Raw genomic sequence first — 21,983 nt, 5'->3', positions numbered from 1 at the left:
AGAAGCCGGCTCCTGTGTCCAACTCCTACTGGGGCTTCTCCCTTCGCTCCCCTGCTCCTCACTGCTTCCCCCTTGGCCTCCCTTTGGTCTGACCAGGGGGGCTCCCTTCTGGGAGTCCTCTGACTCACTGGACAGACTCATGGACGACCTTTGGTCATCGTCATCCTCCTCCTCATCTCTCTGGGATTCTTCCCCCTCGCTCTCTGTCTCCTCCCCCATCTGCTCTTCTCTCCCTGAAACCCTGACAGTTGTCCTACACAACGTACCCACTTTTAAAAAAATGAACTTTTTGCTTTTTGGAAAATGAAGGAGAAAGCCTTTGAAAAGTGTGTGATTAACAAATGGTTGATGGTGAAACATGTAATCACCTCATAAGCAAATCAGGATGATTGATCATTGACATATGGCAAACACCTGGTAAACAAATCAGAACAAATGATCAATAAAGACTGAGCATAGTCTAGCCTCTGTTTAACAGCAAATCAGAATGGATGCTCAAAAGTCAGGTCATCCAGACTCGCTCTGTGACTGATAACCATCAGCATGCTTCTCATCTGCCTAGTTCCTGAGGAGCCGTTTTTGTGGACTGCCCAGAAGTCACACAGACATCCCCCAAAACATTATTCTTTGGAACTTTAGTAGTCTCTGAAGCCACAAAATAAACGTTGACAATTGAGGTCAAAATGTGGTTATGTGCCCCTCCAGATTGGAGGGCTTTTGTGTGTGATTCTTGGGTGCTGTTGGTATCCATCTTTGAGAAATGATGCACAATGTTGGCACTCTATTGAATTACTCAAGACTGAAAATTTATTTAAAATGTGTTTTAATGCAACACTGCTTCATTTGTGTTTTATTTCACCAATAGATATGTGTTTTGAGCATGTTGCGAGTGCCCACTGGCATGACTGACAATCACCTGTATTTAAATAAAAGTTTCTACTCTCATGTGAAACATACATTATAACAGCTGGCTCCAAAGTTCATAATAAGGAAGGACAGAGCAAGAAATAATGGCCTTGGGCAAGATGAAAACTGTCTTTGCGAATATGTAAAATATATCAATCTACTCTTATCTGCATTTTATGCCTGCATTTATGATTGCCTGCAGCTATTTATCTGTCTACATTAAAACCATATCAGTATTTTCTTTTTCGATTAACAGTACTCTGCTAGTGAATTGGCATATTTTTCTGAAAGTGATTATGATTGATGACTGATTATACAATACGAATAAAGTATTTAGGGTGTGGAAGTAGTAATCTTAGTTTCTTAGTGATGGCTGAATTTTTACATGCAAGGCAGCTTAATCATAGAACTGTAGAGTTGGAAGGGATCCTAAGGATCATCTAGTCCAACCCCTACAATGCAGAAATATGCAGCTGTACCATACCAGCAACCTTGCTGTTATCTGCATCATGCTCTAACCAAGCAGCTTAATAAGAGGGAGGGTTTTGTTTTGAGAAGAGAAAGGGTGAGTTCTTAACTTTCCCACCTGCTGGCTGTTTTTCAGCTCCCAATCCTACTCCCATCTGCTTCAGTACACACACAAGCAGCTCCCCTACCACTCTTCTTCTTCGAAAAAAGGCCAGGGCTTCTTTTAAGTGTAACATGTTGTTTATCCCCGCCCTAAGCCAGGAACTGCATACATTTTGGGGTCAGTGGACACACTGGGTTTTACAGTGGTGCCTCGCAAGACGAAATTAATTCGTTCCGCAAGTTTTTTCATCTTGCGAGTTTTTCGTCTTGCAAAGCACGGTTTCCCATAGGAATGCATTGAAAATCAATCAATGCGTTCCTATGGAAACCGCCTTCAGACCAGGTCCGGGGACAGTCTGTCCCCCGACCTCTTCTGAAGGCTGGGGGGGGGGGGACAAGGGCTTTTCTTCCCACCCCCAGCATTTTAAAAAACCCCGGGACAGCAGAGGACTTCTCCACTGTCCCGGGGTTTTTTAAAATGCTGGCGGGCGGCAGCGAAGCCTTCGCTGCCGCCCGCCAGCATTTTAAGATCGCCCCGGACAGCGGAGGACTTCTCCGCTGTCCGGGCGATCTTAAAACCCCCGGGAAGGCAGGCGGGGGGGAGCAAAGACTTTCGCCCCCCGCCAGCCTTCAGAAGAGGTCCAGGACCTCTTCTGAAGGCCGGCGGGGGGCGAAAGTTTTTGCTCCCCCCCGTCTGCCTTCAAAAGCCGTCTGGGATAGCGGGAAGCGCTTCCCTGCTATCCCAGACCGCTTTTAAAATGCTGGCGGTGGGGAGCAAAGCCTTTCGGCCCCCGCCGGCCTTCCTGGACCTCTTCTGAAGGCCGGAGGGGGGGGGAAGGCTTTTCTCCCCACCGCCAGCATTTAAAAGAGGTCCCCGGAGATTTCCCTATGGGCTTTCTTCTTCCGAAGCAAGCCCATAGGGAAGATCATCTTGCAAAGCAACTCGCAAACGGAAAACCCTTTCGTCTTGCGGGTTTTCCGTCTTGCGAGGCATTCATCTTGCGGGGCACCACTGTATAAGAAATTGTAATGGGTGCCAGTGACTGGTGGGTGGGCAGTGGTGGTGGTAAGGCATAACACACAATAGCTGCCACATCTAAATGAGCAGCAGAAGATATAGGCCCCTAAAATGGTCCCCATCCATGGGGAAGTGGATGGCCCTACATCAGCTTCTGCCACACTCACAGAGCAGCTTTTTGTACCTCTCCTGTTCAGAACAGAAGGGAGGTTGTCTAATCCTGGCCTACAATGGAATGTGGGCATATTTAAGGAGTGTTTATTCAGCGTAGGGGAGGCTGAGCCTGTGCAAACAGAAACTGAGGAAGAAGAGCAAACAAGTCTCTCATTTATTGAGGATATTTACTCGAGACCTACTTACTCGAGATTGTTTGGTGGGGTGGTCACGCAAGCAGCACACTGGCTATCTCTGCCTAAGTTCATGGAAATGTGGGCCCTGATGTCTAACGGTGGGTAAAATAACACACAAGAGAAGCAAAACTTTGTTATAAAGAAGCAAAAACTCTAGGTTTATTGAATATACACAAACAGTAAAGATGTTAGCACTCGGTAGAACATACATTCATAAGCAGCAGGTCAAAACATGTAACAAAGGTTCTGCACAAAAAGTCTCTTTAACAGTAGCTCTGGCCAATGAGAGCTCTGTGATGCAATGCCTAAGTGAGGTGAATGAGAATGTTTCCCCTTCGAATCTTGCCTCCATCACAACCTTGGTAGGAGGCCTTAAGCAAATTTCCCTCTCTCTTCCTCAGCCCCTTCCTCCATCTGCAGTGTGGGGATTATCCTGATCAACCATGCAGAACAGTTGTAATGGTTACAGAGATAATATGTGTGTGAAGCACTCTGGACACTCTAAAGCACTATGCAAATACTGTGGTACCAATATTATTAAGGTCCATGATAACCTGTCAGAATCAGTTCATTCCTCATATAGTGTTTGCATATTGTATGGTTAAATACTGAATCCTTCAGAGAGAGATAAGATGTTTTATTCTTGAAATGATCCTAAGTTTACAGTGTTCCCTAGTACAATGAGACAACATTATGACAAACTAAATAAATGTAGATAAACTAGATAAAACTAGATAAAAAACACCTCCTGGGTGTTATTTTCTTTGTTTTTTTGGGGTGGGGGTGGGGGGGAATATGCTAACATGTTACATATTATTTTTCTTTACTAGGCTAGTCCTCATACACCCAAATGACACTGTAGCTTAAACTATTACCAGAAGGAAATTCTACATATATGTAAAATGCCTGCTGAAAGTGGAATATGGAAATGGGAATGGAGGGCTTAGATGTTATACAGTAATGAGTTAGAACATGTGAAACATTTTAAAATCTAAACGTAGTCTTTGGCAGATGTGACTGTCTCGGACTGTTTGATGTAAATACGTGCATCCTTGCCTTGCCGGGTAGCAGCATACTTGTAGTCTCTGTAATTAAAAAGAGGTGTCAATGTGCTGCTGCTCTCTCATTCTTTCATTCTCTCTATTTTTGAGAAATTTAACTGAGTCAGGCATGCCAAAGTGCAAGTAGATAAACAGGTACCGCTCCGACGGGAAGGTAAACGCCGTTTCCGTGCGCTGCTCTGGTTTGCCAGAAGCGGCTTAGTCATGCTGGCCACAAGACCCGGAAGCTGTATGCCAGCTCCCTCGGCCACGAAAGCGAGATGAGTGCCACAACCCCAGAGTCAGCCACGACTGGACCTAATGGTCAGGGGTCCCTTTACCTTTACTAGAGGTTACAATCCAATCCTATTCATGTTTGCTCAGATGAAAGTCCCATCATTTTCAGTATTATTTCAGGCATTTCATTGCATATGTTATATATTTTCAAAATGCTTACAAAGCAATATAAACACTTGGGGTTTGTTACCAGACAAAACAGACAGCTCAGTGAAATCTTTAACAATCTCATTGATACTTTTTACTCTTGTAATAGCAATTGGTCAACTACCTGTGTTTTTCTTTGCATGCTGAACATGTCAGGAAGATCCCACCAAGTATAGAAAGGAGGGAACCAGCCCAGCCTAAGTACAGTGCATATCCCAGCTCATATCTGGAAAAAAATGATTTCGTAGAAGCATCATTACAATCAAATCAGATACGTTTTGCCATCTTTTTCTAATGTAGTGGCTGCCAGTGGGAAAAACATCGAGTATAGGAGGAGAAAGCTAGGAGATATGACCAGCCGCTCTCCAGGTTATTTTTGCAGAAGGCAGAAAAATGGGTTTTGTCTCAAATAGATGATCTGCAAACACTGAGGTGGGTCAAAGCAGGGCTTTCACCTACAGTAATCCTTTAAACACCCCCCCCCCCCGCAACCTATCATCTTTTATGGTTGTCAGAGACATTAATTTCTCTGTCCTTTGGTCACATTTCAGCATAACCAACAGACTGAAATCAGGAACTAGGCCAAGAGGAAGCAGCAGAATGTTACTGAAACATGCATTCAAATTATTCTTATGAATCTCATCATTTTTTGTTAAGAAACGTACAATGCAAAAAAGATTAAAGCCAAATGTTAGTTTCATGTGAGTTTTAACAATGCCTAAAGCCATTAACATATTGCAGTTACTGAACTGAGTTTTTTTTTAAACAACAACATGCAAGTCTGTAAACTTACTTGGTTCCACCATAAAATGAATCAAAAAACTGAGCTGTGATCCTTTCTGCATACCAAGAAATAGCAACCATTGATGAGAGACCTAGGGAAACAATACAGATTCATTTTAATGGAGCGACTAACAAATTCCACAGCCTTGCCTTACAGAAATAACATGTACGTAAATATAATAAAGTCATCAGCTGATTAATGAAATCCTACTCAGCCTCATGAGTTTCAGCTGAATACTCAATTCAGCTGAGTTGGTTAATTTGCTCAGGGCTGCTGGATGGATGTGTTTCTGCATCATTTCATTGTGTTGAATAAGATGGCAATTGAGTGCCTCCCCTTTCCTATTATTCCACTACTTCTCAAAAAATTTTCTCTGGGCCACATATAAAAATTTGCATGCACCACATAGATTTTTTTTATCAAAAAGAAATACATTGGAAAACAAAAAGAAACAACAACTAGCAGTGCTTGATTTATAACACCAAACACAACTACTTTATAATATGATCACGGGGCGTCCAGAAAGCATAAAATGATACAGCTGCATAAGAGCATTAATCATTCCGAAAATAGAATTATAAACACATCTTCTCCAGCACTCTGTTCTAACGGTGATTCTGATTCACTAGTAGGGTTGTCCTCAAGATCTCTCGTTTTGAAAAGATATTCATATTATTCAAATAAAAAAACATTATTTTGATACTACACTATACTGAAATGTTTAAATGTTTCTTTGATTGCCCTTTAATCCTCCAGCCACACCAGCATGGTGCACAACATCCTTTGAGAGCCACTGTATTATTCAATTAGCTTTCTTTTTTTGGGTGCATAGTCTACCGATATCTCACCTGCTAAAATGAAGACCATTCCCCCCAGCATGGCAATTTTTGATTTTGCATTTTCACTGTTGGATCCAAGCTGAGTGCACTTCAAACCAAGCAGTGTCAGCAGAGTCCCACACATACCCAAGATGAGCGAAGTGATCATCAGGGCCCGACATGCTTGAATATAAGCTGCAGAGGAAAGGAAATTTTGTCAAGAAAGGTATCAGTTTTGGCAAAGGACATGTTAAACAGCAATACATGCCCATTGATCCAAATATGTGGCTGCTGAGAGGAACAATGGGCAGATGGTACATTATATATATATAAATCTGGTTTAATAGAAAGCAGTATCAAGAAGCCCATAGAGGCAGATGTGAGATTAACCAGCCCAAACTATGATTCCACCCTAGAGGAAATCTCTCAAGCCCTTAGACTGTCAGAAACATCTTACATTACCCACATGTATGTGAATCTGTCTTTTGGTCTGACTTCTCATCTCAGAGTCGCCCAAATTCCCCTTCCTTTTAAGAAATACATTGAGGATATCACTGTTCCTCCCTTCTTTAGGGAGTCCTCCATGCCTTTGAGATATTAGAAGCCATTACACCAGTTCTCATACTCATCTCATACCTGTTTGCATGCTTAGCGACCAACATAACAAAGAAAAGGAGCAAAGATTGATGGTGGACAGATCTGGAAGTAAATGGGCAAGACTGAATGCAAGCATACAGAGATGAGCAACAACCAGCATAATTATTCTATATGCAAACATCTCCACCATCTGGTGGTCATTTTGCCAGTTTAATGTTTGAAGCTATTCTCTCCATCCCATATTGGGTTTGCAAAGCCGTTTCTATTTATATCTTGACTCTGTGTAGCTCAGCAGCACTGACACCCCAATTACTCATTCATTCATTCATTCATTTAAATTTATATACCACTTGATTGTAAAAACCTCAAAGCAGGTTACTAAACAAATACAACACTAAAATTATTAGTGAAAACAATTAAAACATTCAGGCTGGGGGCTGGGGGATAAAAAACAAAAGCATATTTATGATGTAGTGAGAAATTCCCTAGAATACTATCCACTGGTAAGTATTGATTCATAAAGTAACTTATTAATCCACTGTACCAATGAACAGGAGTTGCAGCACATGATTAATGAATCAAATGACAAGAACAGGTGACAAATAAATGTAAGCCACATGTTTTCTGTAGCTATTATGCAACTGAATTCTATGCTATCATCTAGCATTATCATACTCTTTAATGAGCGTCTGGTGGTTCTATAATGTAAACTTATCTATGTAGTTTGCAGGTTTCAAACAACAAAGTATATACCTAATCTGCCATGGCACTGCAGGTGAGGGTTTCCTGGGGACACCATCAGGAGGTCCATTACACACAATGTAGGAATTGGGTCTTTAGTGTTGTGGCCCCTATCGTGTGGAATCCCCTCCCCTCGAATGTTAGATAGGCATCATATTTTGGTGCCTACTGAAGGCTTTCCTCTTTCAATAAGTCTTTCAGCAAGTTGAGGCGTCTGCATCTGTAGCAGAATTGCTTTAAATATGTTTTAAGGCTGTTTTTATTGTTTTGTCACTTGTTGTTTGCAACCCTAGGCTGCTTTACGAGGAAGAGTGGGATATAAATTTAACAGCAATAATAACAGGATAAATAGTCCATTTATGTATGGTATGAATCAGCCAAAGTTAGGAATTTTACATAAGTTGTATTTTCTCTTCATTTTAGTGTGGGAAATGGTCATACTCAATGTCCAGGATTCTGAGATAGTTAGGGTTCCCTTTCCCTCTCAAGATCAAGGTATACATTCTGTGAGATATGCTGACTGCTTAAATTTAACTTTGCTGTTGGAAAACAACATCCATATACTCTGTCACTTTTGTTTCAAGTAACCAACCCATCTTTCTTTATTCCTCATTCGTGAATTTCTTATGAGCATAAAAACAAGGGCAGGAACACATAGTCTTAACATACAAATGTTTAAAGATCTTAAACTTTTGGAGAGTGTGTGTGGGATATATGTGGGAGGTGGGCATGCATGGGGGTTCAGACATACACACCCTAACGCTACTGCTGGTCTTTGTAGACATTGAACCAGAATTTATATACCACTTGATTCTAACAGTGTCCTCTTTTGACCTCCATTTTTCTGGCGAGGCAGTACCTCTTTTTCGGTCATTCCTAAGCAGCCACCCTACCTCCTGCCTTGCTTTTGACAGCAAATCCAGAGGCAGTCCAAGGTATAATTGCCACCACAAAGTTTATTATGAAACAGGAGCAAAGCATAACGCTCGATGATCAGATATTTTCTTTTTAAGAATACATTTCTAGTTCTGGCAGATACTTTCACTGGTTTAATAAGAACAGAGACTGTGGACTTGCTTGTTTTGGAATCCTTTTAGTTAAAAGGCTATTTTTAAGTCTAAATCTAGCTCTTCCCCTCCAGACTCAATTCACAAAGCACTTGTGTGCAGTCAGAGCACAAAGAAGAAAGGAAGCAGTATTGTCCCTCTAATGGTCAGCAAAATAAAGGCTTAAAAAAGAAAAGAAAAAAGAAGCAGCAGCAAACCTGGAACCTCCTTTAGAAAGCAGGGAAGTTTTGAGCAAAATATATATTTAATGGCACGCCATCAAAGCAAAGCTAGTTTCTTCCAAAAATTAGAACTCAGATGCAGAGAGTAGAAGTAGAAAGAAACAAGGTCAAGGACCCTTCAGTTCAATCTTCCAAATAATTGCACGATAATTGCCGCAAGAAGCATGACTAGGCTGCCCCTGTGCACACATGGATCTATGTGAGTACTTTGTATAAAAGGTAAAGTAAAGTGACACAGGTGGTTCTGTAGTCTAAATTGTGGAGCCTCTTGGGCTTGCTGATCAGAAAGTGAGCAGTTTGAATACACATGACAGGGTGACCTCCTGTTGCTTTGTCCCAGCTCTTGCCAACCTAGCAGTTTGAAAGCATACCAGTGTGAGTAGATAAATAAGTACTGCTGCGGCGGGAAGGTAAATGGTGTTTCCGTGCGCTATGGCTTCTGTCATGGTGTATCAGAAGTGGTTTAGTCATTGAAATATACTCAGAGTCGCAAAGTGATTTCATGCTCTTTATTCAGCTCATAGTGGTGAGGAGGAATGAATGAAAGTCCCCTCAAAGTATCTGCTTTATATATATTATTTACACAATGGGCTGCACATGATTGGCTAATTCTGGAATTCTACTGTAAGCCAATCAGGTTGTGGATTCACTTCTATCTGGTGCATGATTGGGTGGTTCCTGCCAACCAATCATACTGCTGCATTGTTCTAAGACCAATCAGACTGCTGCATTCTGAATCCTATTGTTCTAGGACCAATCAGACTGCTCCCTTTTGGATCTTATTGTTCTAGGACCAATCAGACTGCTGCAGTTTGGATCCTATTCAATTCAGTACATAACAGTCATGCTGGCCACATGACCTGGAAAGCTGCCTGCGGAAAAATGCTGGCTCCCTTGGCCTGAAAGCGGAGATAAGCGTCACACCCCATAGTCAAATTCGACTGGATTTAACAGTCCAGGGATCCTTTATCTTTTTAACGTTTACTTAAAGATACAAAGGGGAGAGGGACCCCTCGCTAATGGCTTGCGTCCCACGACTTGAGGCACATTATTTTGCTGAGCAACCAAACCAGCCCACTTTCTCACTGCAGCTTCTGTGCCATAATCCATACGGTCCCAGCGGGGACTGCAGTGGGGAGCAGGGATTGGTAAAAAACAGGCACCCTGAGCATGCACAGTGCAAAGCCACCACTGGATACAACCAAACAAAACTTCACAGTTTCAATGGCTGGTTGCCTGGACATCATATTTATTTCCCACAAGCATCAAGGAAGTGGCTATTTAAATGCCCAAATTCAGTTAGACCTGCAGGGGGCTACCATAGGGGCCAGTGTGCCCACCAGTACCCTCTATGGCAGGGGTTGTCAACCTGGTCCCTACTGCCCACTAGTGGGTGTTTCAGGATTCTAGGTGGGTGGTAGGGTGTTCTACGGCCCAAGCTGAATCCTCCTTCCATCGAGTACTGGTGGGCGGTAAGGAAATTTTACCATCAAGAAAGATTCTTGAGTGGGCAGTAGGTATAAAAAGGTTGACTACCCCTGCTCTACGGTATACATGAAAGGGCTCAGTAAATATTCCCTTAAAAATTCACAATGCACAATGAACTGTTTGCTCTTCCTGCTCAGTTCCTGTTTGCAGTGGCTCACCCTCCCCTACACTGAACACATCCCCATAAACATGTTCACATTTCATTGGATGCCTGGATCAGATACCCTCTCTCCTTTCTGTTCTGAAGAGAGAATAGATGCAAAGAGCTTTTCTCTGAGAGCAAGCATGGCAATGGCTGATATAGGTGCCTGTCTCTCCATTAATGCAGGGGAAATGCCAACATCATTCTGTAGCCCTGCCTCTTTTCACTTTGAGACACGATGGTCATTTTATCTTACGCCACTCCCCACAGCAACCATTTTGTGATTGGCACCAACAGCCCTTTCTCAACAATCCAAATGTGCCAACTGACTCAATATGTTTGGTGACCCCACACATGGCAGGAGGGGGAGGAATCCAACATGCTACATCCTGGTCACACTGCTGAAACCACTAGTTGACATCCTTGCGTGGTTGGGTTAGCTCTGGGTGGGCTTGCTTGCCCAACACCTTATGTAACGTAGGATGCCACATGACCTGTTGCTATGTTGGTGCAAAGCAAATTGTCTCCCATACTATCACAACTATATATATCAGTAAGAACAGGCTGCTACTATGTTCAGTACAGAGATTTGATTGCCCCTCTTATCAAATAGCTGAGTAATATAATAAGCAAGGCAGCAAATGTGTCAGCAGCTACTTGCGTGTAAAGTGTCAACTACCTAATCTCCAAAGCTAGGTAGCTCTCCATTCCTTAATGAAGTGCAAACACTATAAGTTTCTAAAAATATATAAGTAGATACACAAGGAAGGTCCACAGGTCAGTGACAAAGCACCTACTTTTCACAGAGATGGTAACATCCAATTTCTGGCATCTCCAGGTAGGGCTGGGAGAGAACTCAGCCTGAAACCCTGGAGAGCATCCATAGAAATGTGTGCCAGTCTGAACTTTTCCTATGATTTATTGCTGTAGATCAGAGGTTCCCAAACCTATTTGGCCTACCACCCCCTTTAAAAAAAAATAATTACTCAGCACCCCCTGGGAATCTACCTTCTTTAAGCAAATAAACAGAAAGGTGCAGTGACAATTTTGCATTCTTTTATATATCTACATTTATGCCTACAACTTCTTGAAAAATAAGTTAACAAGCAGCTGAAATCCATGCATGTTCACTTGAAGTAACAGTCCACTACACTCCAGCGGCATCCCACAGCCCACCTTACATTGGCCAAATGGGCAGGCAAGCTGCCATCCACTTCCTGGGCCTGGGTGAAGCTAAAAAGGGTTCACCCAAGCAGAGGAAAACCCTTCACCTCCACCGGATCCAAGGGAGGCATTGTCACTATCCCACAACGCCACCCAACCTGGCGGTAAGCGCCATTACACAACAGGTGAAACATGTATGAACGGTTTTTCAAAATTTTCTTCTCTTCTTTATGCTTCCACCGCCTCCTTATTTTTATCTCATGCTCCTCAATTGACCCAGGGCTACTACCACACCCCTGGATCGTTCCAGCACCCAAAAGCATTTCCCAAACACTGCTGTAGATCATAGCATCAGTGAAGTTGGCATAAATTGAAATTATGACCTGTTTTAACCCTGGAACTTCTTATCTTATCTGAACCCTGAAAGGCATGAATAAATATCCCGACCTCTTAATATATAAAGATCAAAAAACTAATCCTGTCTTACCAGCAAAGTTTAATTATCACCTCCTATAGGAAAGAATGGTGTTTTGTACAGACAATGGAATCTTCTTCCAAAAGTTAAGTCACAATTCAGCAAACATATAATATAACCAACTAGTTAGTCATTTCTCACTAAAGTCATGTCTTCTCAACCACAAACTGGGCAAATGGATAGGAACTTGTAGGAAATCGGCAATAAAGCAAAGGAATAAAGATTTCTCCCTTCTCCAGAAGGTAACACTGGCTCAGATATGCCAACCCATCCTTTTAATGTCACATGAATTTCAGCCCTGACATCTTTGCCAGTCTTTGGTTTCATGCTTTTGTCTATTTTATATGCACTACTTGAGACATCCAAGCCAAGAGTTGCTTAAGACCCCTATTAATGTGGATTTGTTGAAATATTTATAGCAGCTACAAAATTATTCAGTTTTGTTTATGAGAATATAAGAACCCATACCATCTGGCTGCAGGATAATGCTTCATGAGCTATAAAAAAAAATCTAAAAACAAAGGTTACACAAGCAGTGTTAGATATAATGAACTATAAATATTTTGAATCGTTTTATTTACAATAAAGTCTATTTTGGCAAGTATCAGTGAGATGGCTGAGCTCGCATTTCACCAAGTAGGTCAATGCAAGGTTTGATGGTTGCCTCACGTAGTCTTAGATCACTATTGATACATAGAGTAAATACGGTATATTGTTTCTTATTTTGACGCAGCAAACCTCAAATCACTATTAATAATTAGCTCATCCTGTGACAGATCTGGCAATGGACAGCTGGCCACAAGGGGCTGTTGGTGTCTGCCCATCAGGAGTGAAGTAGAGTAGTCTTTCAGACAACTTCCTGTATGAGCACCATGTAGCCAGCTGTCACCAGATCTACTGGCAGTTGCCAAAAAGCAATTCCCGAGTGTTAAAATGTTAACACTCAAGCCTTTCTGACATTCAGCTGCAATACAGCAACATGGCACCAAAATAAGAGAGTTATAAGATATATTCATTATACCAGTGAAAGATTTAAAGCAATCAATTATTTTGGGTTTACTGATACAGCCTGTATATCACTTGCACAGGATTTGTGACCTACTTGCAAGTCGTGACCCACAGGTTGAGAAACACTGGACAATAAGGTCAGAAAATGAAAAACAAGGGCAGAGTCATAACCCCGACATGGTCTGCTCAAACAATCTATAAAACACTGTTATGAGTTTGGTTGTCTTTATTACTGTGACTGGGTCCCGATCACTATGGTTTTGCCTGACAAATCAAAATATGGCTTGGACCTAAAAAAAGGACAGTGGTGTTCCTTGATGACTGGGGATACTATTGCCCTGGAATGTCTCTCCCACCCTTCAGCTAGTGGGAAGAACAGAGAAATAGACTGGAGCAAGTAAGCATTTGCAAAGAAGGGCACTTTCAGACGGTACACAGAACAAATGTGTGCAGGTGGGAAATTATGGTAACTTGGTTACAAGTTCCACTCTCAACCACATCACATACGTGTGTATGTTTATGAGGTTATAATGTCTCTAAGGGGCTATAGAAAGTGAGAGATTTTAGCCAGAGGTAGCTGAACTAGAAGTAGCCCAGAAGACTGTGAAGATCCATGCTGTTCATTTGGGGAATCTGATGCAGGCTCAGCAGTTGTTCCACTTCCTGTAGAAGCTACCATATTTTTCTGTGTATAAGACACCCCCTATTTTTGGGGACTCCAAATTAAGAAAACACCCCTCAGCACTACCTGTGTATAAGATGAGCCCCAATTTTAAATCTAATTTTTTGGTTAAAGAAAACCTAATCTTACACACGGAAAAATACGGTATTTGTTTCTAATATGCTTTGTTTATACATTGTAAATCTCCAGTCCTCTCTTATGCAAAGGGAATTAATCCCTGTAGCATTGCCTCTGCAGAATACTCATGGAAGCCAGAAGTACATTATTTGAATATGCAGAAAAGTAAGCCTATATATTTTCAGGTCAATACAGATTTTGTTGAGTGTATGCAAAGCAAAATGCAAATTTTCAAATATAATGTTACAAAATAAATTTTAATAAAGCCTGATCATAACCCAACACATCAGTGGTGACGAATAAATCCCCCTATATAACAGGCACACCACTGTGTACAGTTAATGTTTTAATAGCTTATTTAAAGCTCAGTTGCTTCTCTACAATACATTGCCCCATTGCCAATGCCAACAATACCTTCCCTATAGGTTTGCCATCACAAACCTTTAGCTGCTTTTAATAACAGCCAAAAAATGTTATTTTGTTTAAAGCTCTGTGAAGACTATGCTTTACCTTCATTAAGGGAATGCACTGACACACACACTTTACTCTCAATGTGTTCTGATTCATCACCTTTCAGGGCAGGTGGAGAGAGAATCTTGTCCTCCATATATCAACATGCCAAGAAACTTCAAAAATCCTTCACTTTTGGAGCTCAAACAAGCAGTCTGTTATAATCTGACAAGCTCTTTGAGGGAAATGCCCCATTGATGTTATTTTCAGTCAAAATTCACTATATATACTTTCCATGCACCCACCCAATGAATTATTTCACCTGATAAAGATGTGGACATTTACAAATAAAGACATACCAGGAAGTGCCAAAAGTGTATCAAACGCTCTGCAGTTGGAGATTCCAATACTATCTTCTGCACAGCTGTGCCACAGGTTTTCATACAGGCTTGAACTTGTAATCACACTCCCATGAACGGTGGAGACTTTCCAGTAACTGTTTTTTAAAGTTGCTCCAATCACTACCCAGCCACCCAAGGTGAGTACAAAACCAGTGAGTTCCAAAACAGCAGACATAGTTGAAACTTCTAACAGATATATTATCTATTTTGTATTAAGATGAAATATAAGAAGTATCTCCCCATTAAAGGCCACTTGCTGTCTTAGCTCCAGTTTCCTCCAAAATGAAGCTACCTTTGATCTTTGTTCCGTCAACTAAATGATAAGATTTGTAGCACATTGCTTTTAATAATTGGAGGTGTGGTTTAAGCGAAAAGTGCTAATTGCATTGGATTTGCAAAAGGACAAATGCTATTGATCAGTTTTTCTGATAAAATTTATGGCATGGATATTTTTTTCACTTCTGCATGGCTATCTAATGCTTCAGGTAACTGAAACGATTGCCCCAGAGAGCCTTCTTCTGCTTCATGGAGCCCATTTGGCTCCCTGGTATACTCCAGAGTTCACGGCAATGAAACAAGCTGGGAGACAGTTTGAACATGAGTGAAGAGAAACTCAAGTCAAATGCCATCAAATACTACTGAGGTCTCATCATCAAGCCTACTTAGTGGCAGTGAAGACAGCAAAGAAGGTATACTTGGTAGCCTCCATTGCAATCCTCATTATGCAGTTCAGTACTGTGGGTGCTTTTACAGTCTAGCCCAAAAGAGGTAGCAGAACCGATAGTAGCTTGCTGTGACTTGTTTGCAAAGCATTTTATAGCTAAAATAGCTTGCATCCACTGGGACCTTGACTCTGCTGTTTCAACAGATAGCTCTCAAGGGGTGTCCAGAGCACTGCCTAGTCCTGTTGGATGAGTTTCAGTTGGTAAGGCTCAAGGATGTGGGCACAGTCCTTGGATCAGTCACGGTGACTCCTTGCATTCTAGATCCTTGACCTTCTTGGCTGATAAAAACTAGCAGAGGGGGACAGTTGGGCCAGGAAGGTCATCAATGCCACCTTGTAAGAGAGGGTGGTCCCTGCTTGCTTGAAGAAGGCAGTGGTAAGAGCACTCCTTAAGAAACTCTCCCTGGATCTGGAAAATCTATACAATTACTGGTCAGTTTCCAATCTCCCCTTTTTGGGAAAGGTTCTTGAGTGAGAGGTCATGGACCAGATCCAGGCACTCTTGGAAGACATCAATTTTCTAGATCCATTTCAATTGGGGCTTAGGTCCAGTTTTGGCACAGAAACTGCTTAGGTTGCTTTTTATGATACGCATGTCAGCAGAGGTGGATTTAGAGGAGTGTGACCAGTTCACTCGCACTGGGTAAGGTGCTTAGGGGGCACCGCAACAATTCTTTAGAATGGAACACGAGAGGTGGGGGAGATTTTTTTCCTTTCAGACCCCAAGATTTTCTACTCTGAGTGGTTTACAAAGCCATTAAAAATACTAAATATAAATCCAATTTTACACAACAAAACTAATTTTAAAATCAACCAAATTCATCTCAAACCAGCATGTAGAGGGAATAGGAATACAGAAGGGTCTTTACCTGGTACCTAAACACCATAATGTAGGCACTTTGGGCTAGTATGTGTAGGAAAGTCTGGCCCACAAGCCATTTAGGGCATTAAAGATTCAAAGGAGCACTTTGAAATGAACCTGGAAGCAGACTGAGAGTCAGTTCACAGGTGTATGTCAGCACACTGGTGTGATGTGATTATATTTACCACTCCCCAGCCACCTTATTTTGGAACAAATGACGTTTCCAGACCATTTTCAAAGGGAGTGCCACATATAATGCAATGAAATAATCCAACAGGGAGGTTATCAAATCATTTACAACTGTAGTAAGGTGATCTCTACCCAAATGGGTCATAGCTGGCTAGGTTAGCTTAAGCTGATCAAAGCTGGTCTAAGTCACCAAGGCCAGCAATGCTGGACCTCCCACTCTACCACTAACTATAAGCCAGCTTCTTTTAGCAAGACTGCAACTCCATCTAAAGCACCACCAGGAACTGGTGAATTCAGAACACTCTGTCTCCGATTCTTCCCATCATCAGGTCTAGCTCCCCCACTACCAGTACAAAGACCCAAAAAGTTCATCCATGAACAAGCATGTTCCTCAACAGAAAAGGTTGCCCACAATGTGCTATAGGAATGGCTTTGTTGTTGTTTAGTCATTTAGTTGTGTCTGACTCTTCGTTACCCCATGGACAAGAGGACACCAGGCACGCATGTCTTCCACTGCCTCCCGCAGTTTGGTCAAACTAGTAAGGACTGGCTTACTAGCACAGTAATCTAAGGTTACTTACCAATCTGTAGTGCAAATAAATAGTTTTTCTCAATACAGAACTGTGCATGCTCATCCTCAATAAGCTTTTAATCTAGATTGATTTTTGATCCCACTGTTCACAAGCATGGGTGTAGTTACCTGGTGAACATTTGAAAACCCTTCCCTTGTTTAGGTTATCATAGAACAGTACAGTTGGAATGGATCCCGAGGATCAACTAGTCCAGTGTTTCCCAAACGTTTTTGGGCAACGGCACACCTGTTTACTGAAAAAAAATCTCGCGGCACACCACCATTAAAGCCCCGCCCCGTGACGTCAGCGCGCAGCGTCACGCCGGGAGGGACGCACAAAAGTGAAAGTTTTTTCCCTCCCCCTTGCTGGGGAACCTCCAAGCTTTGGGGGTGGGAGGAGGCAGCAGAGCGAGGGACTGAGGGACGGCGGCAACTGAGGCGGCGGCGGCTGAGGCAGAGCTGGGAAGGGGGTTTCCAGGGGACACGGCAGCTCCTCGAAAGGCTTCTCTCAGCTGCGCTCAATCCGCCTCGGAGAGGATTTCCCCTCCGGTCCCATGCGTTCGTTTGGGGCATCGCTCCGGCTGCTCCCTCTCCCGCCGCGCAGGAGCGATGCCTCTCTCTGGCTCTCCCTCCGCGCAGGCTGAGGGAGGGAGGGAGGGGCGCGTGTGACCCGTCTCTGCTGGGAGACCAAACCCAGCGAGGCAGAGTCGCGCGGAGGCGCCCAGGCAGCGCTGCCGGCTGCGAGGAGGAGCGCCAGGCAGCAGCAGGAGGCGCGGCCTCTCCTCGCCGCCGCCGCCCCGCCTCTCGCCGCCCGACTCGCCCGCCTCCCTCCAGGCATCTCGCGGCACACGAGGCAACGTCTCACGGCACACTCGTGTGCCGCGGAACACCGGTTGGGAAACACTGAACTAGTCCAACCTCTGCAATGTAGGAATCAAATGGGGATGTATCCACACTCCCCCCCTTACCTATGCCCCAGATGAAGGTGGAAATGGTAACTGCTATCTTGTTATACGCCCACCCACATCACTGGGCAGGTGTAGATATACCCGTTTCTGGGACTGCCTCTATCCGTTTTCAAATGAGCACAATGTGGGATAATGCAGAATCAATATGCATTGAGACTTTCTTTTTAGAATAAAACTGGCCCATAAAGAAGCACTTTCCAGGAACATTTAATAGACACTAAGTCTAGATTGTGTTTGGACTATGTAGAAAAACAAGATCTGAGTGAGCATTGTCTCCAATCAGGGACGCGGACTTATAAAAAATATTGGGGGGGCCCGGGAAAGCTCATGAATAATAAATAAGCTCATGAATATGCAAATAAAGTGGCGCCGCCTCCTCGTGAGCGAATAGGGGAGAGCGTGCTGCGCCTATTAATCAGCTCCAAAGGAAATTGGGTGGAGCTTTTGCTCGGGAGGGAGGGCAGGAGGCATGCAGCCCGCCCCTCCCTGTGCATTTTGGGCTGGGGGAGGGGCGGCGATGGCGCTCTGCTGGAGGGGCGCCGGAGATTATTGGGGGGGCGGAGCCCCCCAAACGAATTTTTGAGGGGGCTCGGGCCCCCTCAAGCCCCATGGAGTCGGCGCCTATGTCTCCAATACTTGTTTGCAGAATGTTTAATTTGCAAGTCTTAATGATTTACTGATAAGGAAATTGATTCCTTGTTAATACATCTTCGTCAGGGCAAAATAAAAGCCTGACACCACATGATTTATATGTTTATTTAACACAGCACAAGGATCAGAGCAGGAGACAAAGTCTCAAAGATTAAGGCATAATTAGAAAGTACTTAAGATACAAATAATGACCTACTCAAATGGTTAATTTATTTATTTTTAATGATCCCTGGATAAACTAAGAGTTAAGATGATATTTAAGTATATGGTGTCAAGTTCCATGGGAAAATAGTGAAAATGAATGTGTCTAGATAAACTATCAGCAACTACACTAATGGTAGCTTTCTTGTGTAAACACTCAGCTATTTATACCAACTATCAACTACCAACGTGCTACACATTTATCAGATTTTGTAGAATTAAACAGCAATTAAATACCTCTCAATGAAGTTTAATACAGAAGTGATAGTAACATGTAAGCACTGCATGATACAAGGATGGCTAATCTGTGGCCCTCCAGATGTAATTCGACTTCAACTCCCACAAGCACTAGCCAGCATGGCCAAATAGTAGGTTATGATGTGAGTCAAATGATGTCTGGAGAGCCACCCACCTGTCAAAATGGCCTGTGAAGTAAGGGCTCAGGATCCAGCCCACCAGCCAAACTCTGTTCCCCACCCTGATTTACATGCTTGTGCAACACTAGACAAAAGGTACATCTTCACTCATGTCTGAGATTTAACTTCTAGAACAGAGCTTCCAAAATGTTTCCCACCATGGACCACTTGAAAATTGCTAAACATCTTCACAGACCTGCCTGCTGCAACAATTACAGTGTGATGTGTTAGATGTTGTATGATTTTTAATTGTATGTTATTACCTCTTTTATTTTTTATTCCTTATATCTTTTTGTATTACAAATTGAATTCTAGAAAAAAATCAAAATATCTTTTTGTATTACAAATTGAATTCTAGAAAAAAATCAATTATGAATATTTAATATGATGGATGCGCTACCGCCCATCTTTAGCCACAGATCTTCATACACATACCATGGACGACATGAAAGAAGCTTGTGGACTACTGGTGGCCCACAGACCATAGTTTGGCAACCTCTGTTCTAGAGACATTAGGGAGGGAGCTGAACCTGGATAATGACTGCTCTAGTATCTCACACCCAATATGTTAACAAAATGTTGACCAACAGGCAAAAACAGAGATCAAATAGTGGCAGTGATTACCTGTGACATATACTTTGTAAATGTGCATTTTTAAATATTGAAAGGGAGCAGCCACTGACTATGTACATCAGAGCTCCATCCTTTGCATTGACACTCCTGGAGTGGGACAAATGCATGTAAACTGTACTATTTGTATACAGTACTTCTAAAAATACAAATGTTTTCAGTGACAGATTTAGATTATTGTTGACACAACATTTGATCACAGAATATATATGAAAGTTTGTTTCTACAGGCTTGCATTAAAGTTCTTTCCTATGTATCTATAAACACACAATGTTCGCATAAGTAGCGCACAAATTCAGACTAAGAATCCAGCATTTTATGTATGAAAAGTGTTAACTTACTTTCCAAACTGAGCAAGGAAAAGAATTTCTTGCACTGAACTGAGCCCAGAGAAGTAGCTACACAGTTCATCCAGAGACCTTCATAAATCCAGCTTGCAGTAATAAGCGCTGCAGCTGGACTAGAAAATTTCCAGCAGTTGGACACAGTGGCAACCAGTAAAAGGATGAGACCCAGAAAAGCCAGAAGCAGTGCAGAGATTTGAAAAGCTGACGACGCCATCCTTCAATGACAAGGGAATTTTCAAAGATTCACTCTCAAATTGTGATGCCAAAATCCTATTTTAAAAGTTGATAAGAGACCATGTAACAGCACACTTGTTATATGAGGAATATTTCTGCTGAGAAGAAAACAAAACTGTTAGCTTCTGTTCTAACACAGAATATTCTTTGCATGCTAAGTTATTATCCGATATACAGCATGGATTCATTTTTAATGCATTTATAGTGGATTTACAATACTGTTTGCAGAACAGCAGTCAATATTTTGAGATACGGCATATAAAGCAGTATTTCTGATATAAGAATAAAATGCATAATAATAATAATAATAAATAATAATAATACATACATATATATATATATATATATATATATATATACACACACACACACACACACATATATACATACATATATATGCCGGGCTCAGGGCGGCTAACAACAATAAAATAAGACAACATTTTAAAATCATTTCATTAAAAAATTACTTCAAAAGTAATTTGAAGAAAAGATGGGAGCTTCAAATACATTTGAGGTGCACATAGCATTGCATGCAGAATAGTAGTTAGAATCAGAACTATTGGGAAACATGGTACATAGGACAGTATTTCTGGCATAGGAATTCACTGTTATCTATAATAATAATAATTTCCATTTCAATATTTGTTTCTTTGAAAAAATAGAGGTGGGTTATGTTTGAGCAGGAAGGAAGAAGTGAGGATTGGGGAAGTAATGTGGCTATATGTTGTTTGCTTCATAAAGAATTATCAGCAAACCATTAATGAACAATTAATTTGCAACTTCCAATTTTATTTTAAAGCCAATTAACTGAATTAACACATTTAAATAATTTTACTGGATTTAGTGGTGTATAATGTAGATTCAATGTCCTGTATAATATATATATGTACTTACTTTTAGGTATCTGTGTTCTGTATTTTCCCCTTTGAAGTTTTTCCAGAGACACGACAGCAGCTTGTGAGGGCCAGTTTTGCCAAACAAAGAGTGAATGTTTTGTAACACTTTAGGACCTTTCCCCCCTGTTCTAAAAATCAATGCCTCCAGCCAGTTCATTGACTTCACCATTGCGCAAGACGTATAGCTGATCCAATGAACTATGTTATTCAAAATGGATCCTGTTCCAGCAGGGGCGAATCGAGGTTTTATTTCACCCAGGTCAAAGACCCCGTTTGCCCCCCCATGTGTATTTGTGCGCGCGCACGCACACACACACACACACACACACACACAGGCTGGAAACCTCAATGACATCCATCTGGAGGCTTCACCTGGGGCAAATACCCCCCCTAGCTTCCCTGTAGCTAAAGGGTTCTTACAGAACCTGAATAAAATTACCTATTAGTATTCCTCTAGTGTCTGACCCCATATTAACTTTCAACGTTCCTTACGTTTAAAGAGAGAAGCCATGTGGTGTTCACTAAACATTGAGGACTACAACTCCCATATTCTCTATCTATTATGCTGGCTGGGGCTGATGGGAGAGGTAGTCTCAGACATTTGGATTGTGCCATGTTGGCAGTCCCTGTTCTAATTTTTCCCCAAACAAACTCATGATTTTATCTCAGGGAAATGATGCTGTGAAAGATTATTCTGCAAAAACAACAACAACCAAACATCAAGTATTTTCAAAATAATCCTCCATATAGCTACAACAATATAACTTTTAGAGGATTCTGAACAATCTAATCTGACTCAACAAGTTTGTAA

General features: G+C 42.0%; 1 protein-coding gene across 4 annotated transcripts; it reads right to left on the bottom strand.

The window, feature by feature from the left end:
* Positions 1 to 2,974: 2,974 nt before the first annotated feature.
* LOC309370139 (claudin-15-like) lies at positions 2,975 to 21,460 on the bottom strand. 4 transcript variants are annotated; one of them, XM_081911570.1, is made up of 6 exons: positions 21,171 to 21,460; positions 20,037 to 20,374; positions 5,961 to 6,125; positions 5,122 to 5,203; positions 4,453 to 4,554; positions 2,975 to 3,929 (listed from the first exon to the last, which is right to left on the bottom strand). In XM_081911570.1, the coding sequence occupies exons 2-6, from the start codon at positions 20,254 to 20,256 to the stop codon at positions 3,836 to 3,838; spliced, it is 663 nt and encodes a 220-aa protein (XP_081767696.1). In that variant the 5' UTR covers positions 20,257 to 20,374; positions 21,171 to 21,460; the 3' UTR covers positions 2,975 to 3,835. The 4 variants fall into 4 exon arrangements, with proteins under 4 accessions (XP_081767696.1, XP_081767698.1, XP_081767697.1 ...); XM_081911572.1 differs by having other exon boundaries at positions 20,037 to 20,371; XM_081911571.1 differs by having other exon boundaries at positions 20,037 to 20,312.
* Positions 21,461 to 21,983: the final 523 nt, after the last annotated feature.

Source organism: Podarcis melisellensis, assembly GCF_964234715.1.
Source record: "Podarcis melisellensis genome assembly, chromosome: 5".
In the NCBI taxonomy this organism is placed as follows: domain Eukaryota; kingdom Metazoa; phylum Chordata; class Lepidosauria; order Squamata; family Lacertidae; genus Podarcis; species Podarcis melisellensis.
This window is presented reverse-complemented; position numbering and strand designations above follow the sequence as displayed.

What these genes read in the sequence shown, in the direction of transcription:
- LOC309370139 (XM_081911570.1), bottom strand. Translation starts at nt 20,256, where the DNA reads ATGGCGTCGTCAGCTTTTCAAATCTCTGCACTGCTTCTGGCTTTTCTG. An exon ending in TTCCTTGCTCAGTTTGGAAA is followed by an intron (nt 6,126 to 20,036) that starts GTAAGTTAACAC and finishes TTTCCTCTGCAG; the next exon opens with CTTATATTCAAGCATGTCGG. An exon ending in GCATGCAAAGAAAAACACAG is followed by an intron (nt 3,930 to 4,452) that starts GTAGTTGACCAA and finishes TTTTAATTACAG; the next exon opens with AGACTACAAGTATGCTGCTA.